The sequence below is a fragment of the Gadus morhua genome, chromosome 12, assembly GCF_902167405.1.
Source record: "Gadus morhua chromosome 12, gadMor3.0, whole genome shotgun sequence".
In the NCBI taxonomy this organism is placed as follows: domain Eukaryota; kingdom Metazoa; phylum Chordata; class Actinopteri; order Gadiformes; family Gadidae; genus Gadus; species Gadus morhua.
This window is the reverse complement of record NC_044059.1, coordinates 17,398,376-17,423,713: the sequence shown is the minus strand read 5'-3', so window position 1 is coordinate 17,423,713 and position 25,338 is coordinate 17,398,376. Positions and strand designations below refer to the sequence as shown.

At 42.9% G+C, this 25,338-nt stretch overlaps 2 protein-coding genes across 3 annotated transcripts in view; one reads left to right on the top strand and one right to left on the bottom strand.

Annotated features, from left to right (window-relative positions):
• The window catches only part of plpp3 (phospholipid phosphatase 3), a 33,960-nt gene extending 24,261 nt beyond the window's left edge, over positions 1 to 9,699 (bottom strand). Inside the window, exon 1 of one of the 2 annotated variants that reach the window (XM_030371904.1) lies at positions 9,093 to 9,699. In XM_030371904.1, the coding sequence (XP_030227764.1) occupies positions 9,093 to 9,231 (139 nt within the window). In that variant the 5' untranslated portion in view covers positions 9,232 to 9,699. The remainder of the gene's footprint in view (positions 1 to 9,092) is intronic. The other variant, XM_030371905.1, reaches the window with a different exon arrangement.
• An 820-nt stretch (positions 9,700 to 10,519) lies between these two features.
• prkaa2 (protein kinase, AMP-activated, alpha 2 catalytic subunit) overlaps positions 10,520 to 25,338 on the top strand; it is a 38,886-nt gene continuing 24,067 nt past the window's right edge. The window contains exons 1-6 of the mRNA XM_030372576.1: positions 10,520 to 10,742; positions 11,675 to 11,816; positions 13,044 to 13,137; positions 13,564 to 13,708; positions 14,758 to 14,845; positions 14,975 to 15,199. Coding sequence (XP_030228436.1) covers positions 10,646 to 10,742; positions 11,675 to 11,816; positions 13,044 to 13,137; positions 13,564 to 13,708; positions 14,758 to 14,845; positions 14,975 to 15,199 — 791 coding nt within the window. The 5' untranslated portion in view covers positions 10,520 to 10,645. The remainder of the gene's footprint in view (positions 10,743 to 11,674; positions 11,817 to 13,043; positions 13,138 to 13,563; positions 13,709 to 14,757; positions 14,846 to 14,974; positions 15,200 to 25,338) is intronic.

Sequence of the window (25,338 nt, the reverse complement as noted above, 5' to 3'; positions counted from 1 at the left end):
GGGAGAGTAGAGTGTATGTATGAATGTGTGTTTGTGCGCCTGTGTGTGCGTTGGCAAATCCTGAGTTTGCAGCCTCTATGCCGTCACGACTGGTGACTGGATAGCGGTGAGGGTGTCCATAAACCTCAACAATAGGCGTTAAAAGTGAGACTGCGGTGTGAATGCAGTGCGTAGCGCAGTGTTTGTACTGGGACTAAAGGGGTGTATTTTCATGACTGGCCTGCTCTCTGTATGCAAAGGGGGACAGGTCTTGTGGTGGCTGTAGCCCAGATAAGGCCTAGGCCAATAAAGATGCTGAGCTGATTAGGACACAGCGCAGGCCAGCACTAAGGAGAGATAAGCATTACGGCCTACCATCCACTTTAACAAAGATCTGCTGCTAGCAACGGCCACAGCCGTAAACCACTGAGGGATAATCAACAGGCTGGCTAGAGTTTCCCTCTTCCCCTCTGTTCCTCTCCCTCCCTCTGCTTACTCTCGCTCCTCCTGTCTGCTTTAAGCCCATTAGTTCTCGTTAACAGACAATGCATTCTGGGATGCATCAAAAGGGACATTGTTCAAAGAAAACAGTGAAATCAGGCCTCCGCCACCCCCACCCCATCTTCCCCCACTACCCATAATCTGTGCAGAGACAGACACACACACACACACACACACACACACACACACACACACACACACACACACACACACACACACACACACACACACACACACACACACACACACACACACACACAAAGAGTATTGTGATGGGGTGAGGGAGACATGCAGACAGAGGGCCCAGTATGACAGTGAAGTAGGGGCCCGGTAGGAGACAACATGTTGACAGTGAGATGCATTGTGGGGCCCCCAGGCCTCAGCCAGCAGGCTGTTATGAAGCCTGCTGTTCCACTTCTGTCTGATACTTCCATGCTGTAGCAGTACGGCTTAGCAGAGGGGAGGAGAAAGAGGACCCACAGAGCTCATTCTTCAGTCTTTTGAACACACATTGCCTGCTTATGTCTCACATGCTGAAGGCAGAAACAGTGAAAGAATCTGACGAGAAGAATGCTAGCATGAAGACATAAGAGCCAGCGAGGCACGGAGTAAACTTTTAATTTGCATTGGCATACTGCCATGGTGAATGTTTACAAAATGCCCTCTGTGCCTACACACACACACACACACACGCACATACACACACAGAACTTCACACAATCTTCATTCACAACACCAAACGACAACACAAACACAGACTGGAAAACACATAGGAATTACTGATAACAATAGTTTACGTTGGAGGATCCTATAATTATCATTTAAACAAGCAGTTTGTGTTATGGTTATCTCAGAGGTAAAAGGGAGGTCGTAATCAAAGATTAAAGACAGACTAGAGAAATTATTATAAAGCTATAGAATTTAAGTTGTAGGATACAATTATCAAACTAAAGGCAAGTAGTTTTTGCCTATTCTTTGTGTTTTCAGTGCAAAGAAAAGGAGATCATCTGAGATAATACGTCTTCAGTGAATGGGCAAGCTGCCGGGCTGCCCACAGGGAACACACACACACACACACACACAAACACACACACACACACACACACACACACACACACACACACACACACACACACACACACACACACACACACACACACACACACACACACACACACACACACCCACACACCAGGGCCAAATATGGCTCACACATGCTAACCATGTGCCAGTTACACACAAACACACACACACAGTCTCTTGCTCGTAAGCCATAGAGACATTTTAATGATAGCCCTAGGCTCTTCGTCTCCCTCAAAAAATCCCACAGGGCCCACAGACACACACACGGACACCCACACACACCTCTAATCACAGCCCTGATGCAGACACACAGACCGGGGGGTTGTTGTTTAACTGTAGCGCCCAGAGTGGTCAAACTAGCCCTATAAGTAACACTGAAAGGGCTTAAACATGCTACACACACAGGCGCACAAACACACACAAAAACACATTGGCTTGGCCGTAATCCCATCATGACCCCACATTAGTAAAAGGACAAACAAACGCGTTTCAATGTGTGAGATACTACTAAGGAACACAGGTTATGGGCCTCTGTTGATCAGGACCACTGCTTTGAAGACACAACAGTGCTCTTTATCTCTACAAACTATAAATAAATCACCCTCCCTCTGAAGGCTGTGATATACTTCATGTAAGTACATCCTGCATTTGTTTGATGCGTCTTCAATGCGCATTTCTCTACGCCTGCGCAAGGTGTGCATGCATGCGCAAGGTGCAATACCTTGCATCACGTCAAGAAAAGTTTGTGCTAAACGACGGCTGAAAACTATGTGAGCTGGTTCACAAATTACACCCATCTGTATGATGCAGCGTCTCTTCTGTACCACGACAAGTCTGTATGCCCCGATCGTTAGCGTGGAATCAAAACCGACTGATAAAGAAAGAACGTAAGGAGAAAAGGACGGCTGACCCTTTTAAACATCCATTTAAGCATAAAGTAAGCATTGGAGTATGTGAACAACCCATAAACTAGACCTGCAGCTACGTCTGACTCAACAGCCACAGCATTTTGTTGAAAATTAGACTTTGACCTTACTTCAAATCCCTATTCCTGCAGAATGGCCACACTGGCTGACCAACAGAGAGAGAGAGAAAGGGTGCTTGTGATCACTCTACACCTGTGACCGTGCTTTATATGGGTGGAAATAGTTTTAGATAGAGTCAACCATCCAGCCAATTTGTGTCTGGAGATTTACTTATATTGGAAATAATATGTTAAACTATAAAATGCATTTCCTGCAGAAAATGCGGTGAGTGCTGTAGTGCAAAGTGAGGTTGAAAACATTTTGTAATAAAGCCACATAGATTAAGACATAAAGAAATGTTAAATGGCTTAAATCAAGTAAAGGGATTTGAACAAAAGTTCAAAAGTCTAAATGGAGCAAACATTGTAAACATGCACACCATTTAAGAAAATGTAAATGGTTGGAAACAAATAAAGTGGCAGCAGAATGAAAAGCGCAAAGCATTGCTAAAAATTGCAGAAATGTAAAATGAATTGAACTGAAGAATCTGAAGGTTACGATGTTTTGCCCTGCACTGCTGGTGCGCGTGCGTGTGCGTGTGTTTTTAAGAGAATAGCGAGCCGGTGCGTGATTAAAAGTAGCCCAATGGAGCGGGAAAAAAAGCCTGATCTGGCAACACTGCCTGAAAGTCCTCAAAAGGAGCCAAATCTTGGAGTAGGGTCTGTCTGCGTCCTGCAAGACGGAGGCGTAACTTGTAGTAGGAGGCGTAACTTGTACTAGGAGGCGTAACTTGTACTTTTCTAAATCGCGGTCCAGGCGAGATCTTCTCTTTTCGCGGTAAAAAAAAGCCTTGTAAATCACGGTTCACACAAGATCTTCCTTGAAGTCGGATCTCCAGATATTCATGTCGGTAAGTGAAAAGAAGTGGATTAACAAGAATGATTTTTTTTTTTTTTACAAGCTTAATGAACTCTAGAACTAGGGCAGACTACTTGTGGTTGTGATACTGTTTAACATTCTTTACGAAATGTTCGAACGCTTAGGCCTACTGTTTTAACATTGGAAGAAACCCCAGCTTTCGCCACCTCGGTGAAGTTAGTTTGATGCACACGTTTGAGATGCACACTGAATAGTCACATAATACGCTATACTGTACAGGCTAGTAGATGTTGCTTGCTTCTTTCTGCCCCGAGTTTGCACAGTGCAACAGTGATGACGTACCTGAGAAATCCATGCATTGAAGACCGGCAAATATATATAAAATGAGGGCTTGTAATGTGAACGCTATAATATGAAGGCTTTCTCAAAACTATCCTCCTGTTAGTGACATTGTTCTTGTCTTGTTTCTATCAGTAATATTTATTTTAATTAATTGTTTTCTATCTCATGCAGGACCTTGAAAACATGCAGCATGCGATCAATAACAATATGTATTCAATACAATTATTTGAATTATAAATCTGCAGTCTTTTTGTTAAAGGTCTAAAGGGATTAAGTAGTCTAAACTTAAGCAGGTTCCCCACGTTAAACTGCTATATGCATTACATGTCATTGTAAAATTGTAATAGGCTTCTTTTCTTAAATGCATATGACTCAGGGATGTCAGTTTCAAGTAAGGCTATGATTAAGCTAATCAAGAGCATATCAAGATTAAGCTAATCAAGAGCATATTTTTAAATGAGCGGGTCGGGTGCATTATCTTTATATAATAAGGCCTAATATTTGAGGTCAGAGTTGCGGTCATTTATGTACCCGCGCACCACTGCTACATACAGATCACTTCCGTGATTTAGAAATGTACTAGACACGCCTCCGACTACAAGTTACGCCTCCTACTACAAGTTACGCCTCCTCCGACTACAAGTTACGCCTCCTACTACAAGTTACGCCTCCGTCTTGCAAGACGCAGACAGATACTATTGAAATCTTGAGGGAAAAACTGCCCAATCTCGCAACACTGCTAAACGTCCTCACGCTCCAGCGTCAACGTAAATCAATGAGACCAACTGAAACGAAGACGGTATGAAACTAAAACTGTGATTCTGAAGAAAGTTTAAATGATATCGAAATTCCGTTTAGATATTATTGAAGAGACAAGTGGGTTATTTTGTTAAATGGTTTGAACGAAGATAAACAGTTGAAAATTGATTTAGTTACGTCTTAAATAGTTGAAGTACCAGAAGACGGCTCCGCCATCCTCCCATTGACTCCCATGTTAAAATAGATAGTCTTTTAAAAGTAGAATATCTTAGAAAGTATAAAATATTCAAAAATCTGAAAAGAAGCGAGCGATTCCATGCTATTCTGAATATTTAAAAATTCTCTAGGTGAGTCTCTTGGTGAAAAATTGAGAAGGAGATGTGTCCCAGAGTTTGTAGAGAATAAGAAAGAAAGAAAGAAAGAAAGAAAGAAAGAAAGAAAGAAAGAAAGAAAGAAAGAAAGAAAGAAAGAAAGAAAGAAAGAAAGAGAGAAAGAAAGAAAGAAAGAATAAAACTTATGAAGAACATAGTTGGCGCTGTATGCAGCACTCACCTAATATTATTCAGCTAAACAAGTAAGTGATCAAGGAAAGTCACACAACAGATCAAAACATGTTGAAAAATCATCAACAAAGTACTTTTATTTCCTCCTCTCTTTCAGAATTTTTCCATATGCATTCCTATTGCTCAAAATGTAGTGTCATATTTATTATCAGCCTGCAAACTCACCGACCCCCACTCTGGTGAGGGGAGGGAAAGGGGGGTCTGGGGTCAGGAGGAAAGGGAAGAGGGAGGAGAGGGGGGGAAATGGGCAGCAAGTCACAAAATACATGATGACAGGATTCATTTTCAACCACACCTAACTTTGACCGACACTACCTTTCCGCTTCCCACCCTTTCCTGAACTCAACTCTGCACACACACACACACACACACACACACACACACACACACACACACACACACACACACACACACACACACACACACACACACACACACACACACACACACACACACACACACACACACACCTTACCTAGTGTTTCACTCATACAGAAAATTGCACCAGATGTCGCTGCCGCCAGGAGATGAATTTGAGAAATTCTTAAAAATATTTGTTAAGTGGCTCAGCATTAAAGTGGTTGATGGCTGGAGAGGCAGAGGTTACCTTTTCTGCTTTAATGAGCGGCGTGCAGACGCATGGCCATAATACCATAATTGGCTTTCATGGTGGAGAGAGAGAGAGAGCGAGAGAGTGTACTAGAGCTATATAGGGACACGGCCTTGTTACCAACCCCATTCCCCTTTGCCTTAAAGGTTACGCTCCCCTGCTCTGCCATGCACAATCCAGACGGGCTGGATTGTGTCTTCTACAAATGCCACAAGCCAAACACCTGACATACAGCACTGTGCCATGCACAGGTAGGGAGAAGTGTGAAACGAGGAAATGAACTTTAAGGCTACTTTCGATACCCTCTCTGGTATTCTCTCTTCTTTATATTACATCTTTATGTACATATATTTAGATTACCACAAAACATACATAAATACAGTAGTACACACAATTTTCGCCTGTGTCTGCGGGCTAGTCTATGCCTTTTTTTGATAAAAAAAAAACAACCGCATGCACAAGTGCACACCAAACAGACTATGGAGCCCAGCACATCATTTAAAACCCATTGTGTAAAATAAAATCAGGGCTTTGGTGAATCTACTTTCAGAGGCACCATTTCCTGAAAGTTGTCCCTCTGTGATATGCCCCCCCCCCCCCCCCCCTCCCAACACACACACACACACACACACACACACACACACACACACACACACACACACACACACACACACACACACACACACACACACACACACACACACACACACACAATTATCCATTCAAAAAATAATGATGCCAGTCCCAGGCATATGCACATGAGTAAGAAGAAAAAAAAAAAGGAAGAAGCTTTAGCGAGCAGTGATTTCCCAGAGCCTGTGGTTTGCTTAAGTGTGTATTTACAGAGCAGAGTTACACGAGCGGTCTTTGCAGTGTTGCTAAATATTGTCTGCTGCTCAACGACCATGGAATCCCAGCCAAACTGAAATCAGGGAATGCTGCCAACTGTGTTCTCGCTGTACATGGGCCCTGCTGTGCTGTTTTCATAAACCTGTGGCATTGAGACAAAGGCTGTGGTCACCCGGAAAACTGTTGACAGGATCGTGTGTATGTGTGTGTGTTTGTGTGTGTGTGGTTGTGGTGGTGGGCTTAAGATGGCCTTCGATGTTCTTCTGTAGGTTCTTTCTTGGTGCCTCAAGAACAATGAAGATAAAACCTTCAATAAGGAACCAGTAACCAGCATCAGACCATCCATCCCGATACCATCCGGAAAATGGGAAATTAATTGTGCATAATGGGGAAAATATTCATGAACATAGTTATGACCCCCCCGAGACAGTTGAGTGAGCCGACCCTCACCCACACCCCTAAATCACTCTCAAGTCCCCGATGTCCCTACTTGTCCATTCTCCTGGGACCCCCCTCCTTATGACCCCTCAAACAAACCCCCCCTGAACACACACACACACACACACATACACACGCACACGCACACACACACACACAGCCTGCCTGAAGCAGGACTACCAATCGTGCGTGAGGCAGCCAGCCTCTATTTAGCATGACAAAAAAAGAATTGTGTGTGCTTGTGTGTGTGTGTGTGTGTGTGTGTGTGTGTGTGTGTGTGTGTGTGTGTGTGTGTGTGTGTGTGTGTGTGTTTTGTGTGTGTGTGTGTGTGTGTGTGTGTGTGTGTGTGTGTGTGTGTGTGTGTGTGTGTGTGTGTGTGTGTGTGTGTGTGTGAGTGTGAGTGTGTGTGTGAGTGTATGGTCCCTTTGAATGCTAAAGAGGCGTCAGGCCCGCAGCTTCACCCATTAGGAAGTTGGTTTGAACAGGAAATTTGCTACACATGGGCTTAAAGTCTGCATGCTTTTATGCAGGAGGGGATGAAACAATGCATCTGTTTCTGAGGCACTTTAATAAGCAGCTAAACATAGTGGAAAAGATTTGTGTGTGTGTGTGTGTGTGTGTGTGTGTGTGTGTGGTTTTTGTGAAGACTGTGTAGTGAGCCCAACATTAAAATCTCTCTGCCCTGTATTACAGGATTCACAGCCCGGCCCTTCGGTTCTCGCTGAGACCGTTGTTGAGGCTTCCACCTGAAGGTCTCATCAGACTTGTGTTCGGCCTATCTGTCTCTCTGACTTATTTTGCTATCTTCTTGGCCTCTCATTCTCTCTCTCCTTTTGGACAACCCACAACATGTTTAAGCAATTATTCGATGCATTCTCTTAGACAGAAAGAGAGAGACAGAGAGACAGAGACAAAGAGACAAAGAGAGAACAAAAGTAAGAAATTGAGAGAAAGAGAGAGAAAGAGAGAAATCGAATGTGGAATGATGGGGGGGGGGGGGGGGGGGCAGCTGGCCTGGGACGTGCAGATAGGTTCTGAAAGAGAGTATAAGTCGGGCCTGACTCTTCTAATCCTCTTCTGTAGTGAGAGAAAGGGACAACAAGGGTAGAAGAAAGAGAGACGGGGGCTGGAGGTGCGAGGGGATAGCGTTTACAGTGACAACAGCCAAAAGCAAACTCGTTTTTTTAAATCCACATTCACACATCCAACGAAACACATGCACGCGCCCACACACACACACACACAGAGTCACACAGACACACACACACTAGTGTGGCCAACAGGGAACAGACACTTACAGAATATCAACTAAAAGTAACATAAACTAAAAGGCAATCAGAGAGATGCCTGTTGTGAAAAATCGAAATTGTGTCAGCTTCTGCTGTGCTGATCTATCATTATCTAAAATGAACTTTTATACTTTTATATTTGTACGAAGTGCTCTGCTGGAAAGGCATCTCAATTGGAGGTAGGGGAAGAAGTGCGCGGCAAGGAGGGCAATAAAAAGGTGGACGTGAGCTATTTAAAGGGCAGTAATACGGGCAGGTTACAGCTCATCAAAACATTTATGCCCTAGGCACGCTGGCAGGAAGAGTCCAACACCGGTAATGTCCTGTAAAAAATAATAATGACAGTGCCAAGCTAATCGCAAACAAGAGAATGATCATTGGTTGTCCAGTGGAATCAGACATGATTAATTAATTAATTATTAAGTGGGCCATGAATTCAGATGTGTTCTGCTGATTGCATTACATTTGCTGTCACAACGTAACTACATCTAAAACGAAGCCAACTTTATGAACAAGGATGTATGATGCGTGACAATTGGACGCATAGCTACAGGCGCCCACCAGTTGACTGTCCTTTAGTGATAAGGGGATGTTGCAGTTTATGTTGCCTTGTTGTGAAAGATAACAGACTTTACTTTAAAACCGATCAGACCCTAAATTGCACACATTAGAAAACGCTTTTTTACATTCAGTCTTCAACCATACATTCGGTTATTAACGTTAAAATACACGGCATCAAAGCTTTTTGGTGTGAGCCAAATCATTAATCATCAATAAGAATATGAGCAAACGAAAACAAGAAAGAAAACAAGAAAAAAGTGATAAATTGACTCACCAAGAAGGAGGCAGAAGATATCTAGAGCTATGAGCAGCTTCCTCTTGCTGTTGTCAATACCATTGTTGTTATTTAGAGTCGAGGTTCCTCCGTTCCTTGTCTCTTGAGCCATTGCTTTCTCATACATATATTTTTGCATTTGAGAACTCCCTACTTTATATTCAAATCTGACACCGCTGGTGCAAAAAATAGCTCAGTAGACCTATCTGTTCAGATGCGGTAGCGCATCAATGTCATTACATTAAATGGGAAAGTTACTGATTCCCAACTCGGAGGTCTGAAAAGTTTCACTCCGGCAGTGCAGCGATGCGACCCTTCGTTCGTATTGAACTTTGAACTAAAATCAAATAAAACAGAACTACTGTCGGACGTATTCGATTATACTTGTGTGAGACTGAGTACACTTCAAGAAGAAACGCAATTTTGTCTGAGTACAAAATCAATTGTAAGCCCACTCCTTTTCGTTCTTGGTTCAAGGCTTGAACAGGGTGAGAATAGAGCTTGGCGCTGAGAGCCGCTCTTGTTATATCAATTCGTCCTCTCCGCCCCCTTCAGTCTCAGGATTCCCTCCGCTGCTTCAAGGCACAGCCCCCTAATGAAGCTCCATCACATCCCTATACTGAATGTCCATGTCCATCACCAAGCTTTGAAAAAGAAGAGCAAAGAGAGCCACTGATGAGCGACGGACAGCGCGCCTAGTGGCGTTGACCTTTCATGTATCATATCTGAGGATTTCTTTCAGATCAAATTTGAGGCTTATAAAAATAACAAAGAATTGAAGACCAGAAAAGTCGATCACACCAGTCAACCTTTTGCTGCTGCATTTCCACCTATAATAAATAGTGTTTTCCTTATATTATACTAGCAGGCAAAGACCTATTGTCGTCATGAATATATATATATATATATATATATATATATATATATATATATATATATATATATATATATATATATATATATATATATATATATATATATATATATCTTACTCAAAAACGTAGGATTTACAGTCTACTTATGTCATCACATAAATGGTCCGTTTAACAGATTCAATTCAGACTCGGGACAGTTCTGTGCGGGTTTGGCGAGAATGTTCAGAAGCTGAGCGCGTCCTGCCACCTAGCGGTTAAAACTTGTATGGATGCACTCTACAATAACAAAAACTGTTCAGAGATTGTACAGGCCGACACATTTTTGTTTACGCAAGCGTATAATTTCAATGTTATGGGCAAAAACACAAAAACGAGTGTGCAAAAAAAGCCTTTTCGTCAAGCTTTAAGGCCTTCTTTGCTTATTCGTCTTAAATGTAGGCCTATAGATCTAAACAGAAAATAAAACCTATATTTTTGCTGATTCGTTTATCCCATCATCTTTCCCGCACATTGGGCTGTCTTTAAAACGCTGAAGGTTTTAAGAAGCTTTAAATGGACCATACATCGTTGATCGGTAGATCTGTGCAGCATGTGAGCACCGCCCCGCCTCCCCTCCGCACGCAGACAGCAGCAGCAGCTCACCCGCCGCCGTGGACTTACCCGTAGGTAACGGAGAAGATGGCAGAGCGGCAACAGAAGCACGAAGGCAGAGTAAAGATTGGCCATTACGTCCTCGGCGACACGCTTGGCGTCGGAACATTCGGGAAAGTAAAAAGTTAAGTCCTATTCGTACCCCATGTCTATGAAAACGTAGACCTTTTTGTATTATCATGGTGCATTTCAGTAGAACATAATACCTTTCCCTCCACAATGTTAAACTTGCCGGTGGTCAATACGCAACCTGCGTAGCTACAGCGATACGAGCAGCAGCGTGACGTCTTTACAGCGTAAACATATTTTGAGACTTAGGCGGCTTGAAAGGGAAATTCTCCTACCAAAACACTATCATCATATGTTTCTTATCATTAACCTTGGGCGTTAAATATCTAATGTTAAGTGCGATAATTTGAATAGTATTGTAAGCTTCATTTCTGTCTTATTAGGCTTTACGTGTTTGGTCCTGTCGCTAAAGGACATCTCTTAAGAATAACCTACACAAACCCTGTCGTAGAAACGACCAAATGATAACGACTGGGAATTAACTTAAATGGCATTTATATGTGGCTAATATCGAGCACTGCCTTGCTCTTAAACCACGTAAATCACAACACTGACATTGGACGTGATTAGCAAGTCACGGTGTTATGATAATTTCTCGGCTCCAGTTTTTCCGTGCGCGTGACCTTGTGGTATTTAAACCCCCTGACTGGCGTCTCCAACGGCCCCTTTTAACACGCACTTCAAATGGGTTTGTGTGACGCGCTTGGGCTTTTATTTGGTCACAAAAACAATGCTTTTTCTACATTCTCAAAGCAAATACGTGTTCATTTTCGGAAATGGAAATGACTTTATGGAAATCTGAACTGTAGGCCTAGTCTTAAGAACTGGTGACTTATTTGCAAGGTTATCTACGTCATGCTATTTATTTCTTTACTAGATGCATTGCTTTGTTAATACCAACTCTGCCTTTATTTATTGCCAAGCATAAATAAAGGCAAACTGTTTTTCTGCAATAAATACATAGTGTATTATTCATTTTACATTTAGTTGGCCAACATCAGCTGACTGGCCATAAAGTGGCTGTAAAGATCCTCAATAGGCAGAAGATCCGCAGCCTTGATGTCGTGGGGAAAATCAAACGGGAGATACAGAACCTCAAACTCTTCAGGCACCCACACATCATCAAACTGTAAGAGATTGAGACACGTCACCACGCACAACAAACAACCTTGTTCTCTTGGTTATTGCCTAAATGTTTCTGACATCAGAGCACCAGAACATTGGCTGCTTCATTGTATTCCCTTTGTATCTTTTTGTTTGTACTGTGATATGGTCCACTCTTAACTCTGTTTGTTTACTATTGCTGCCTCTTAATGGGCATGCTCAGAAGTTAGCTCTCAATAGTTTCACTCACTCACTTAGTCATTCACACACAAGAGATACTAGACACTAAAGTTTGCGTACAATGTATATCATGTTCACTAACTGTAGCCTGAAGTTTGGTATGCAGTCAGATAACAGACAATTTAAGTTACACAAAAAGCAAAAAAGCATCCCTTTCCTAATCTCTCTATCCATTAAACTATGCTCTCATCTCTTTCCCCACTCAATAAGCCCTGTGTTATTTTTAGGCCTGGGTTCGAGTTAGCCTAACCCCGTAACACTGTCAGCTATGCATGCATGTGCCTTTTCAGCCAGCGAGTGTCTGCTATCATACCCAGTACTGTAGCACTGAGATTGGGAACTACACTAGAAAACAGCGACATATACACACACATTTACACACACACACAAGACCAGTTTATATGCTCTGCTCCTCAACAGATGGCCTCAGGCTTTATGATGTGAGAAGCAGCCCCCCTCACTGGCACAAAGATATCATGTGCACGTGTGCTCTTATGGCTTTGGAAGTACTCTAGGTGTGTGTGTGTGTGTGTGTGTGTGTGTGTGTGTGTGTGTGTGTGTGTGTGTGTGTGTGTGTGTGTGTGTGTGTGTGTGTGTGTGTGTGTGTGTGTGTGTGTGTGTGTGTGTGTGTGAAGAAGTGAGAATCTATGGTGTTGAATAGTGAGTGCGTCTGACATATTTGAGGTTTGTTACCCGACAGAGCCAGGGTGCAGAGCTCAGTTTAAGTACTCACTCACTCATTACAGTATAACCTGATTGTTGCTGCCTGACCTTTTATGAATACATGCTACGTACGCCTTCAATTGGCATGCACCTAATCCATCTTCAACTGTACGTTTGTTACAAAACTACACTCCTTGTAATGCTATCACAGACCCAAAAGGATTAGAAAATTGTGTGTGTGTGTGTGTGTGTGTGTGTGTGTGTGTGTGTGTGTGTGTGTGTGTGTGTGTGTGTGTGTGTGTGTGTGTGTGTGTGTGTGTGTGTGTGTGTGTGTGTGTGTGTGTGTCAGGTACCAGGTGATAAGCACACCAACAGACTTCTTCATGGTAATGGAGTATGTATCAGGAGGGGAGCTCTTTGACTACATCTGTAAACACGGACGGGTAAGGCACTCTTGATCTGCAGATTCATTCACATCGATTCTTGGTGGTCTAGATTTATAGATCTATTTCTGTTTTACATCATTATACCAAAAGCAACTATCATCACAGTGTCAAGCCTGAAATGTTTGCCTTGTATTGTTGTGGTTTTTTCGAGCATCTCAATATGGGCTAATTAATGCTAATACCATGTTCAAAGTTATTCTAAATCTTTTTTCTGTTCAGCATTTGTGCTTTGAATTTCTGTTTTGATTGGAATGTCGTCAGGGATTTAACAGCCCTATCAAAATCCATATTACAGATTAGGGATACATTGTATTTCCCTTCCAGGGTTAATAAAGTACATCCTATTTTATGAATACACCAAGTACTTTCAGCCTGTGGTTGTGTCTGCTATCCTGCGGATTGACCATTTCTCCTGTGGTCTAGGTAGAGGACTCAGAGGCACGGCGTCTCTTCCAGCAGATTATCTCTGCTGTTGACTACTGCCACAGACACATGGTGGTCCACAGAGACCTCAAGCCGGAGAATGTCCTGCTAGATGCCAGCAAAAATGCCAAGATAGCAGACTTTGGTAAGGGGAAGTGGTGGCGGGGAAGTTGGTCTTTATGTCTTTCCTCTTCTCCTCGTTCTAAAAACAATAAAAATGTCAGGCAAAGAGAGTGAAGCACTATGGACATGAGGTGAAGTTCAGAATCAAAGAGAGTGATATTATACGCAATAGGTGGTTGATTGTGAAGCCATGTTACCACCTTAACTGTCAAGAGGATGTGGGAGGGAGATAATGCAGCCCTGTACACCAAGCTGCTTATTAAAGTGAATCACTCTCGATTGGCTGCTTCTCAGTAATCCAATGAGGGAGAGGGAGAGGGGGAGGGAGAGAGAGAGAGAGAGAGAGAGAGAGAGAGAGAGAGAGAGAGAGAGAGAGAGAGAGAGAGAGAGAGAGAGAGAGAGAGAGAGAGAGAGAGAGAGAGAGAGAGAGAGAGAGAGAGAGAGAGAGAGAGAGAGGAGGAGAGGAGAGGAGGGAGGGAGGGAGAGGAGGGAGAGAGAGGGAGGGAGAGGGGGAGAGAGACAGACAGACAGACAGACAGACAGCAGTGAAAGATTATCGCAGGTATACATCTAGGGTCCTAGAGGGACTGGGGAAGTTTAGTATCCACGCAACCAAGCAGCCTTAAATACATTTTGGTATACGTAGTATAGAGGCCCAGTGTCATTGATATGAGAGAAAAGAGCAGGGGCAGGCAGGAGGGGGGCTCAGCAAGGGTTTTTGTTGAAAGCAACAGGCAATGGTGAATAGTGCTCCATTGCGTTAAGGCAAGAAGGAGAGATAAGAGAGAACACAGGAAGACCGCAGGCGTCTGTGTTTAGCCTGAGGGCTGCGGCCTTGACCGGCCAATGGGGGCTCATCTAATTTAAATAAGATGTCAAACGAGGTATCAGAGACCCAGAGAGGGGAAAGATGATATACGTATCAAGAGACCACCTCCCTCTGTGAAGACCGATGATAACGATATGATGTTTTGAACTCTTGAGGTTTTACTGCAAGGTCTGTTGTCAAAACAAGCCCTTGAAGGTGTTTCTGAGTCCTTGTCCTTGTCTTGCACTGTGATGGGCCAACAGGCCTGTCAAATATGATGTCAGACGGGGAGTTCCTGAGAACAAGCTGTGGCTCGCCTAACTATGCCGCCCCAGAGGTTATCTCAGGACGGTACGTGTGTGTCACCGGATGACGCCTCCGTATCTGCAATAATCAAAGTTTACATAAGCATAATCACTATAAATGTGATTCACCTCTTGGACAAATGTCTGGTGCTGACGGCTGCCATGCTGTGCGCAGGCTGTATGCCGGTCCAGAGGTGGACATCTGGAGCTGCGGAGTGATCCTGTATGCCTTGCTCTGCGGCACACTGCCCTTCGACGACGAGCACGTGCCGACACTGTTCAAGAAGATCCGGGGAGGGGTGTTCTACATGCCGGAGTACCTGAACCGCTCCGTGGCCTCGCTGCTCATGCTCATGCTGCAGGTGGACCCGCTGAAGAGAGCCACCATCAAAGACATCCGGTACCCCCCCCCCCCCCCCCCCGACTTTTCCCTGCTCTGCCTGGGATACTGCAACTATTACTTAATCCTAACTAAATAGCGCCGCTCTGTACCATGGTGTTCAATAGTATCTCTCTGCGTCCTGCAAGACGGAGGCGTAACTTGTAGTAGGAGGCGTAACTTGTAGTCGGAGGAGGCGTAACTTGTAGTCGGAGGCGTGTCTAGTACTTTTCTAAATCGTGGAAGTGATCTGTATGTAGCAGTGGTGCGCGGGTACATAAATGACCGCAACTCGGACCTCAAATATTAGGCCATATATAAAAATAATGCACCCGACCCGCTCATTTAAAAATATGCTCTTGATTAGCTTAATCTTGATATGCTCTTGATTAGCTTAATCATAGCCTTACTTGAAACTGACATCCCTGAGTCATATGCATTTAAGAAAAGAAGCCTATTACAATTTCACAATCACATGTAATGCATATAGCAGTTTAACGTGGGGAACCTGCTTAAGTTTAGCCTACTTAATCCCTTTATACCTTTAACAAAAAGACTGCAGATTAAGAATTAAAGACAGCAGATTTATAATTAAAATAATTGTGTTGAATACATATTGTTATTGATCGCATGCTGCATGTTTTCAAGGTCCTGCATGAGATAGAAAACAATGAATTAAAATAAATATTACTGATAGAAACAAGACAAGAACAATGTCACTAACATGAGGATAGTTATGAGAAAGCCTTCATATTATAGCGTTCACATTACAAGCCCTCATTTTATATATATTTGCCGGTCTTCAATACATGGATTTCTCAGGTACGTCATCGCTGTTGCAATGTGCAAAATCGGTGCAGAAAGAAGCAAGCAACATCTACTAGCCTGTACAGTACAGAGTATTTTGTGACTGTTCAGTGGGCATCTCAAACGTGTGCATCGAACTAACTTCACCGAGGTGGCGGAAGCTGGGGTTTCTTCCAACGTTAAAACAGTAGGCCTAAGCGTTAGAACATTTCGTAAAGAATATTAAACAGTATCACAACCACAAGTAGTCTGCCCTAGTTCTAGAGTTCATTAAGCTTGTAAAAACAAAAAAAAATCATTGTTAATCCACTTCTTTTTACTTACCGACATGAATATCTGGAGATCCGACTTCAAGGAAGATCTCGTGTGAACCGTGATTTACAAGGATCTTTTTTTACCGCAAAAAGAGAAGATCTCACGTGGACCGCGATTTAGAAAAGTACAAGTTACGCCTCCTAGTACAAGTTACGCCTCCTACTACAAGTTACGCCCACTACAAGTTACGCCTCCGTCTTGCAGGTCGCAGACAGACACTGCTCATGGTGTTAAGTGCAGGGTGCTAGTATTTAGGACTGAACCCGTCAAAGAAAGTTTTTAGTAGACTTAAAGCAATCCATCAGTCGACTATTGTCATATATGATTACTTTGTTTTCATATTTAAGAAATATCTCAAGCGCGACCAGTGTGTTTTTCTATCTGAACAATTTATATTTAGTTTCTACAATCTGGTTTTAATACAGTATGTGCCCACGGTGTTGGACTCTTTTGTTAACCTATTTTTATCCTGTTGTAGAGCTAGTGGGATACACTTCTAAACTGCCGTTTTCATTATATTAGGGACATTTTCAGTATCAAGTTTCCAGTTTAAATGCATTTTAGTTTGGCTATTCTGTAGAGCTGTTACGTTGGGTGTGTAGTAAAAACCAACACGAACGAGTTACTTTCCAACAAACATCTTTATCTCCGTTCTTGTATCAACATACATTACATTCCTCTTCCCCTCTTCTAGCATCTATATAATCAGTCTGCTTTACTATGTCACCAAGAGGCTGTACAATTCAACTGAACATAACTGTATGAGTAACTCAATGCCGTAGTGAACACAACATCTCCCCCTTTCAATAAAGGCGAATTCCTTCATAACAAAACTTAAAATTACTTTTGTAATGGGATTCAAGTAACACCATGCCTATAACGTTTTCAAATAATAAAATGACAACCAATCAACCATTACAACAGCATTTAACAGTATGTAATTGCATACCAAACATTTTCATGCATGTACTCTTTTCTTTTCTTTAACAACCAACAAAAGGCATATTTATGCAGCTTCTTTAGTACAGGACATAGCCCTTAGCCCAGGTAGGAGGTTGCCTAAACCTCCCACTGTCCACATTTGTCTCTCATTGAGGTTCGGTTTGTTCAGTGTCATTGAGCGTTCATTTCTGGTAGTACAGAAAGATGAGATGCGTTCCAGATTCTACCATCATCCAACAGGTAGGTGTATGGGCTTTTGTTCCGCACCACAGTTCTTGGCTTTCTTTGTGAACTTTTGGTCCCCTTTCTTTACCTTCCATGGCTTCCGAATCCTACCCTGATCACCGGGGTTGAAGGATGTCTTCTTCCTGTCTGTGTACTGTTTTGAATTTTCCTGTATCTTTCTAACTCGTTCACGCACCACATTCTCGTTTACGTGGACATGAGTCATATCCATGATTTGGAGTGTTACTGTATGAGTAACTCAATGCAGTAGTAAACACAACAAGAGCCCGACTGATTTATCGGCGGGCCGATATTAGGCTTTTTCCAAATTATCGGTATCGGCATTCATAATGGCAGATTAATGAATATTATTATTATTATTTTTTATTTTTTTGTTCAAAGGACTTTGAGTTTCGTGCCTATTTTATCTATCAGAATGTGTGTGTGTGTGATTGTGTGTGGTGTGTGTGATTGTTTGTGTGTGAGTGACGTCAGCGAGTGAGTGGACGAGCGAGGAGAGCAAGCGGTAGTGCGTGTCAGTTTAGTGAAGTAATGAACGAGTCCGGTTGTGATAATAGAAGAATAGAAGAATAAAGAATCGGTGGCCGCTACATTCCGGCAATATTCCGGCCATATTCCGACCTATAAGTAGACCCACTGCCAGTTAAAGTGAAGGGTGTTGCCCCCGAGAGAGCATCGGCCCTGGAGGGAATGTCTCCCCTATGCTCCTCGACTACGGTCTTTGAGCCGACAGCAGGAAAGGTGTAACACTAACCATCTCATAGTTGGAGGCGGAGGGCAAGAGGGTATACGTGCTCCAATATTGCGAGTTAAAAATAAAGCGCATATATGTTTGAACGATTTTAGCTTGCGTGTGATTAATCGCGGGCCCGGATCTAGTGCTGAACTTTGCGGGTGCGGGCGGGTCTCAAACAATGGACCCGCAGGACTCTGGCCTAGGCTATTGGAAATAAACAAAATATCGGAAAGCAGAGTTGGTTGGGCTGCATTTGGGCGCGTTTGTTGGGTCCGCACGACAAAGTATCTCTAAAGGAATTGTAGCCCAAACATTCGCATGGTAGATTCATAGATATGGTAGGTCAGATGGTTTTCCACGTCAGCTGAGCTACGATGCTGTCCATGATGCTGACATGGCAAATGCGGCCCAACCAACTCTGCTTTCAGAGTCCTGCACGGGTCCATTTTTTGAGACCTGCACCCGCGATGTCCAGTACCAGATCCTCCCCGTCACTCATGATAATATCAAAAGGAAATCCGCACCCGTCGAGACCCGTTAATATTTGGCCCGTTACCCGACCCGTGCCCGTAATAAATCACAGACTAGCTAAAATCATTCAAATGAATGTGCTTTATTTTTATCTCGTACTATTGGAGTCTCCCCTGTTGCGCTCCGCCTCAACAGGGGAGACGTTCCCTCCAGGGCCGATGCTTTCTCGGGGGCAACACCCTTCACTTTGACCGGCAGTGGGTCTGCTTACAGGTCGGAATGTAGCGGCCAGTGTTGGGGTAGTTACTCAAAAAAAGTAATTAGTTACTTATTACTAGTTACTTCTGTAAATTGTAATGAGATTCCTTTACTAGTTACGGCATTTGAAAAGTAACTTCACTGCTTATTACTTTACTCTCCCGTTTTTCTAATTTACTGTAGATACATGGACAAACATAGCCCTATCATCACCTAGTGTTTTTTGTATAAATCTATACAAAATAGCATAAAATCATATGAAAGAACAATATCCCTGTCTGCACAAAGAAATGCCTCACTGTAAAATCCACAAACAACAGGATAAAGTAGGCTATGATGAGGTCAATCAGTAGCAACACACACGTTTCAATACACAGGCTTTGGGAAACGAGAAAAAAATTAAGTGGTCAATGAAAAATATAAAAAGGTCACTTTATCCCATACAATTTAAAACAGATATGCACTTGAGCGACGGTGACACATGCTGTTACTTTATGTGGTCCAAAGGCTGAATGAACCTGATCTATTTCGCAAGCTATGACATCGTAAGTGTGTCTTCCTCTCACCCTCTTGCATGCAAGAGCAGCCTTCTCAAGTTTTAAAGTAATGCTGTCTATCCAGTGCACCGTCATTCCTTATGAGGCACCGAAATGTGCGTTCTTATTCAATCTTGTTACAACCGTTAACGTCGGAACCGATTCCCTACTGAAACCGTGTTTCGGTGCTCAACCCTATTCCTAAGTAACTTTTGTTGTTGGTGGACCAAATGTCCGTGTTGGTGGACACATCAATCAATCAATCAATTTATTATTTAAAGTGCAAAATCACCATGGTACATGGTCTCAATACACTTTACAAAATATCAAGTACAATAATAACAATATTAAAACACCACAGGAATATGATAAAACAGTTAAAAATTAGTTTAAACCAAAGTATTGAGTAAAAAGGTATGTTTTAAGATGGGACTTGAAAATTGCAGTGGATGAAGCTTCTTTGATACATAGTGGGAGGCCATTCCATAGAAAAGGAGCACGGTAGGAAAAGGCCCTGCCACCAGCAGACTTTTTATTGATTGGTGGGATGACAAGGAGGTTAGAACTAAGAGAACGGACTGGACGTGGCGGAATGTAGGGAAAAAGTAGTTCAGTTAAATAAGAAGGTGCAAGTCCATTTAATGCCTTATAAGTTAAGAGAAGAACTTTAAAATCGGCTCTAGCCTGAATGGGCAGCCAATGTAATTATGCCAGGACAGGAGTTATGTGACCGTACCTACTTGTTTTTGTTAAGAGTCTGGCGGCTGAATTTTGCACAAGCTGAAGGCTCCTAGTAGAACAGATGGGGAGGCCAGAAAAAAGGACATTACAGTAATCCAAACGGGAAGACACAAGGGCATGGAGAACCACCTCGGCGCTACGCCGGGACAGAGCAGGGAGGATTTTAGCAATGTTGCGCAGATGAAAGAAGGCCGACCTGGTGGTTTCCTTGATGTGAGTCCGGAAAGTCAGGGTTGGGTCAAAAGTAATGCCTAGGTTTCTAATGTGCGTGCTTTCAGAGATTGAACAGCCATCGATATTAAGACAGAGACTCTCAGAGAAGTACTTGTAGTTATTGGGCTTAATCACCAGCAAATCAGTCTTAGCAGTATTAAGCATGAGAAAGTTTTGACTCATCCAGGTCTTGATTCGGCGAACACACGATTCCAGATTTTGTATATGGGAGGGGTCATTAGGCTGTAGTGGGATGTACAGCTGTGTGTCGTCAGCATAGAAATGGAACTTTATACCATATTCGGCAATTATCATACCCAGAGGAAGCATGTAGATACAAAACAGCAGGGGCCCCAGGACAGACCCCTGGGGCACACCAGTGGTAACCGTAGAGCATTCTGACAAAGAGTTATTGAAACTGACACATTGGGTTCTACTAGATAAGTAGGACTGGAACCAGGACAGCGCCAGCCCGTGGATACCAACGTAATGCTCCAGTTGGTGTAGAAGCACACAATGATCTACTGTATAGAAGGCCGAACTTAAGTCAAGAATTAAAAGTAAGGAGGCTGATCCAGAGTCAGCAGTGACAAGTAGGTCGTTAACTACTCTAGTTAGGGCAGTCTCAGTAGAGTGGCAGGAGCGGAAACCAGACTGAAAATTGTCAAAGAGATTATTGGCAGAAAGGTGGAGAGTCAGTTGATCAGCAACAATTCTCTCAAGTATTTTAGATAAGAAAGGCAGAGTGGAAACAGGTCGATAATTTGCAAGAATCAGTGGATCGCTATTGGGTTTCTTGAGGAGTGGTTTAATGATAGCAGATTTATAGGTTAAGGGGACACACCCCTCAGAGAGGGAAGTGTTAAAGATGGCACGTATAGGGGCACTAAGAATAGGAAAGAGTTCCTTAAGGAGGTCAGAAGGGATGGGATCTAGTGAACATGTTGTTGGCTTTGAGGCGGCAACCATTGAGGCCAGGGCCTCAGCGGAAATAGGTTTGAACTGAGAGAGTGAACTTGTGGACCAGGACACAGAGCACTGGCTGGACATGGTACTAGAGGGCTGCTGGCTAATGATATTGTTCCTTATTTGGGAGATTTTGTCGGTGAAAAACTCTAGAAAATCATTAGCTGTGAAAGAAGAGCTCAGAACCGGTGAAGAGTGTGTAAGCCTGGCCACAGTATTAAACAGGACCCGATGATTGTTCTTATTGGTATTTATCAAATTGGAGAAATAAGAAGATCTGGCAGCAGAAAGTGCATGTTTATAATGTTTAAAGCTAAGAGTCCAGGCGAGGCGTGAGGACTCTGATTTACAGGTGCGCCATCGGTCTTCAAGTTTACGACAAGCCCGTTTTAAAGAGCGAGTGAGGTCGGAGAACCAAGGTACAGATTTAGTTCGAGTGCCTCTACTGGTTCTAAGAGGAGCAAAGAAATCAAGCGATTCTGACAGTGCACTGTTTAGGCCATCTGTAAGGTTGTTGACAGACATAGACGTGTTGGAAAGTGACTCAAGTTTATCGGGCAAATGATCAGCTAGAAGGGACTTAACATGGTTGTTAATGACACGAAAAAAATGAGGGTTAGATTCAGAGCGATTTGTCTGTGCATGCGTGAGAAGGTTAAAAAAGATACAAGAGTGATCCGAGACCGGGACCTGAAGAATAGAAGGGAGGTCAGTAGTAATATCCTTTGTACAGACTAGATCCAAAGTATTACCGAGATTATGAGTGGGGCCTGACATGTTGGATGAAGTTGAGACTAAAAAGAAGGTTCCAGAAATTCGGTAGCTTTGGAATCCAAAACATCATTAATGTGAAAGTTCAGGTCACCGAGCAGAACTATTTTGTCGTACTTAATCAAGGCGGTAGATAAAAATTCAGAGAACTCAGTTAAAAAAATGGGATTAAACCTGGGTGGTCTATAAATGAGTAATGCCAGGATATGTTGGCGGTTTCCAATAAGGATGGCCAGGTACTCAAAAGATGTGAAGTCACCGAGTGAACATACTGTACAGGGAAGTTGATTAGAGAAGATAACTGCAAGTCCCCCACCCGTTCTGTCTTTCCTAGCGGAGAATAAGAAGCTATAGTCAGGGGGAGACGCCTCAATAAGAACAGCACTGGCAGTGGAGGAAAGCCAACATTCAGTGAGGAAAAATAAATGCAGCCCATAGTGAGTAATAAAATCATTAATATAGGATGTCTTGCTGGAGAGTGACCTAATGTTAAGTAAAGCACAGCTGAGGTCGGCAGGTGGAAGAGCTGGAGGGACAGGAACTGATTTTATACTAATCAGGTTAGATGTGACCCTCCCATGAGTGCTGGAACGATTAACTTTATTGGGATCAAGATTGTTGCTATGAGGACAGTGAGAGCGTTTCGACAGGATGCAACGCCTGTCAGTAACTCTAATAGGGATATGAGTGCAGATAGAAGTTGGAATTGACATTGGAAAACAGGTATGAGGATTTGCTGCAGGTTTTGCTGCTGCAAAATAACTAGGTGGAGTAAAGGGGCCAGAAGTGCAAACATTAAAGATGACAGCAGGACCCGCACTGTCAGAGACAGTGTTGTGACAGGAAGCCAACGTGTGCAGGGCCGAGTCTTGCTGGGAAAAGCATCATTTCAGGCTGAAAGCAATGAAGTTAATAAAATTGCTTGTTAATCTTTCAGACCCTTTCCTATTCAATTGTAAGCCATCAAATTTGAAGAGATCACGCTCAGTCCAGAAATAGTCAAAATTGCTGATAAAACCCAGGCCTGTTGCAGTGGTGAAGTTCTGCATCCACGTGTGCAGACTGAAAAGTCGGCTAAAACGCTCTGAGCTTTTGAGCAGGGTGGGAATAGGGCCAGAGAGAACACACCTCTTCCCAAGGCTTTCAACAGTGTGAATCAGTGACTCAAGATCAAGGTAAAGTTTGCAGGAGCGTCTGGACATGACGTCATTTGTGCCAGTGTGCAATAGAACAGTGTGAACAGATGGGTGGAGATCATTAAGGACAGGTATCCGTTCTATAAAGTCAGTAGTACTCCCACCAGAGAGACAGTAAGTAATGGAGCCTGGGAGATGCACATTTCTGATGATAGAGTCACCAAGTATAAGAATTTCAGGAGGTTGATTCTTGCAGCCATTGTCATAGACTGACAATTTAGGAGACAGGGAGAGATGGGAGTTGCCAGGGTTTTCAGGATCAGTAGAAGAGGGATTAGCGCCACCTACGCAGATGACGTCATCATTGTGCGTCGGGGCGAACGGACCCACTCCAGGCAGTGGGAACGATTGCTGCGGGGCAGGTAGAGGAGGCCAGTCTTCTGAAAGGGATACAGATGAAGGGGATGAACACCTTGGACGTTTATCCTGGGACATTAGTGCAGGGGTTGACACTAAGGTTTCAAAAGCACTTGCCCATCGGGCAAGTACAGGTCAGGTTCAACTTGCCCGAATGTAATGTTCACTTGCCCAAATTATAATCAGAATCGTGAACGGGCCTCTTTTTGCCAGGCACCCGGCCTGGTTTTGGGGGGGCTCAGAAAAATCCTCCTAGCTCAGACTGAAGCTGAATGTTAGCTTCCACACATAAAAAATAACAAACTTCTCTTTGTTTACTTATTTATCGAGCGCTCACATCGTGCCATGAAGTGATTTCAGTCCACCGTTCCAACCTATTAAAGCTACCGCCAAGTTATATGTAGACCTTCATGATTTTATGCAAATGTACATGACTAAATGTCAGAGGTAGTAGCAAAGATATGTCTTTTTAACTTTTAAGTTTCTTGTAGCTATAACTGAATAATCACAATCGCGTTTCTAGTAGGGTTGTCAGTCACGATACTGGATTTTCTAACTTCAATACTATTCCTGGAAAAAGATCGATATTCTATACCATTTTTGATATCAGGGGAAAAGTATTTTTCAGGAAAGAACATAATGTCATGGTTTTGCTTAGTCTGTCTATGGCTTGTATCGATATCATTTTTCGATGTCGGAATTCTCAAAACAAAAGTATTTTCATCAAGTATAATTATTTACAATTTACAAGTAAATAGATTATATCTCCACAACTGCAAGGGCGATAATGTCATCTTTGGGCCAAAAGAAAGATTGTTGTGCAAGTGAAATATTCAATGGGGATAATACTTGGTTAAAGTGAATAAAGCCATGGAACACAGCATAAGTGGAAGATAACATTTCCACCTGAAATAATTATCAGTATCAGTTGGTCGTTATCAGTTGGGAGCGCTGTCTTACTATGAGACACAAATAAAGGTAGATATCTTACAATTTTGACACTTGACACCTCTATTTAAAGTTCAGGGCAATCGAATGCACCAAGCCAAACACTCGCAAATAAATATATGGCCACTAGATTGCACTGAAGAATATGTTTTCTGATTGAAGGCAATTTACCTATTTCCTAAGAAACCTTCTCTTATTCATTGATTGAAAACACCATGTTAAGTTGCAAAATTTGGCCCAGATACTGGATAATCTGTTTATGGTGGTTTTATTAGATCAGAATCAACTTTGTGGACAAAAATCACAAAGGTAATACTTCATTTTTGGTTGTTAAAAGAAAAGGGGACGTTTCTTCTTAAGTTGTTATTTGCGAGTTTTAGTCACAGAATGATATGGTTTGGACTGTTGGAATAAGTGGAGGCTCAGCTTTCATGTAATATATAGTTTGTGAGGGTCCAATTTCGTGAAAAAGATCGCTATTGCTGTGTGCATGTGCACAGTTATGAAACCCAAAACCGTGTTCTTGACTTTCCTTGATAATTTGCCTCAATCCAAAGTACTTCCAAACTGCACTCCTCCATCACTACTCCATTTAACTTCGACCTAAACCGTTCGCGGAGGTGCTGCACTTGAGATGCTAGCTGTGTTGGCTAACCT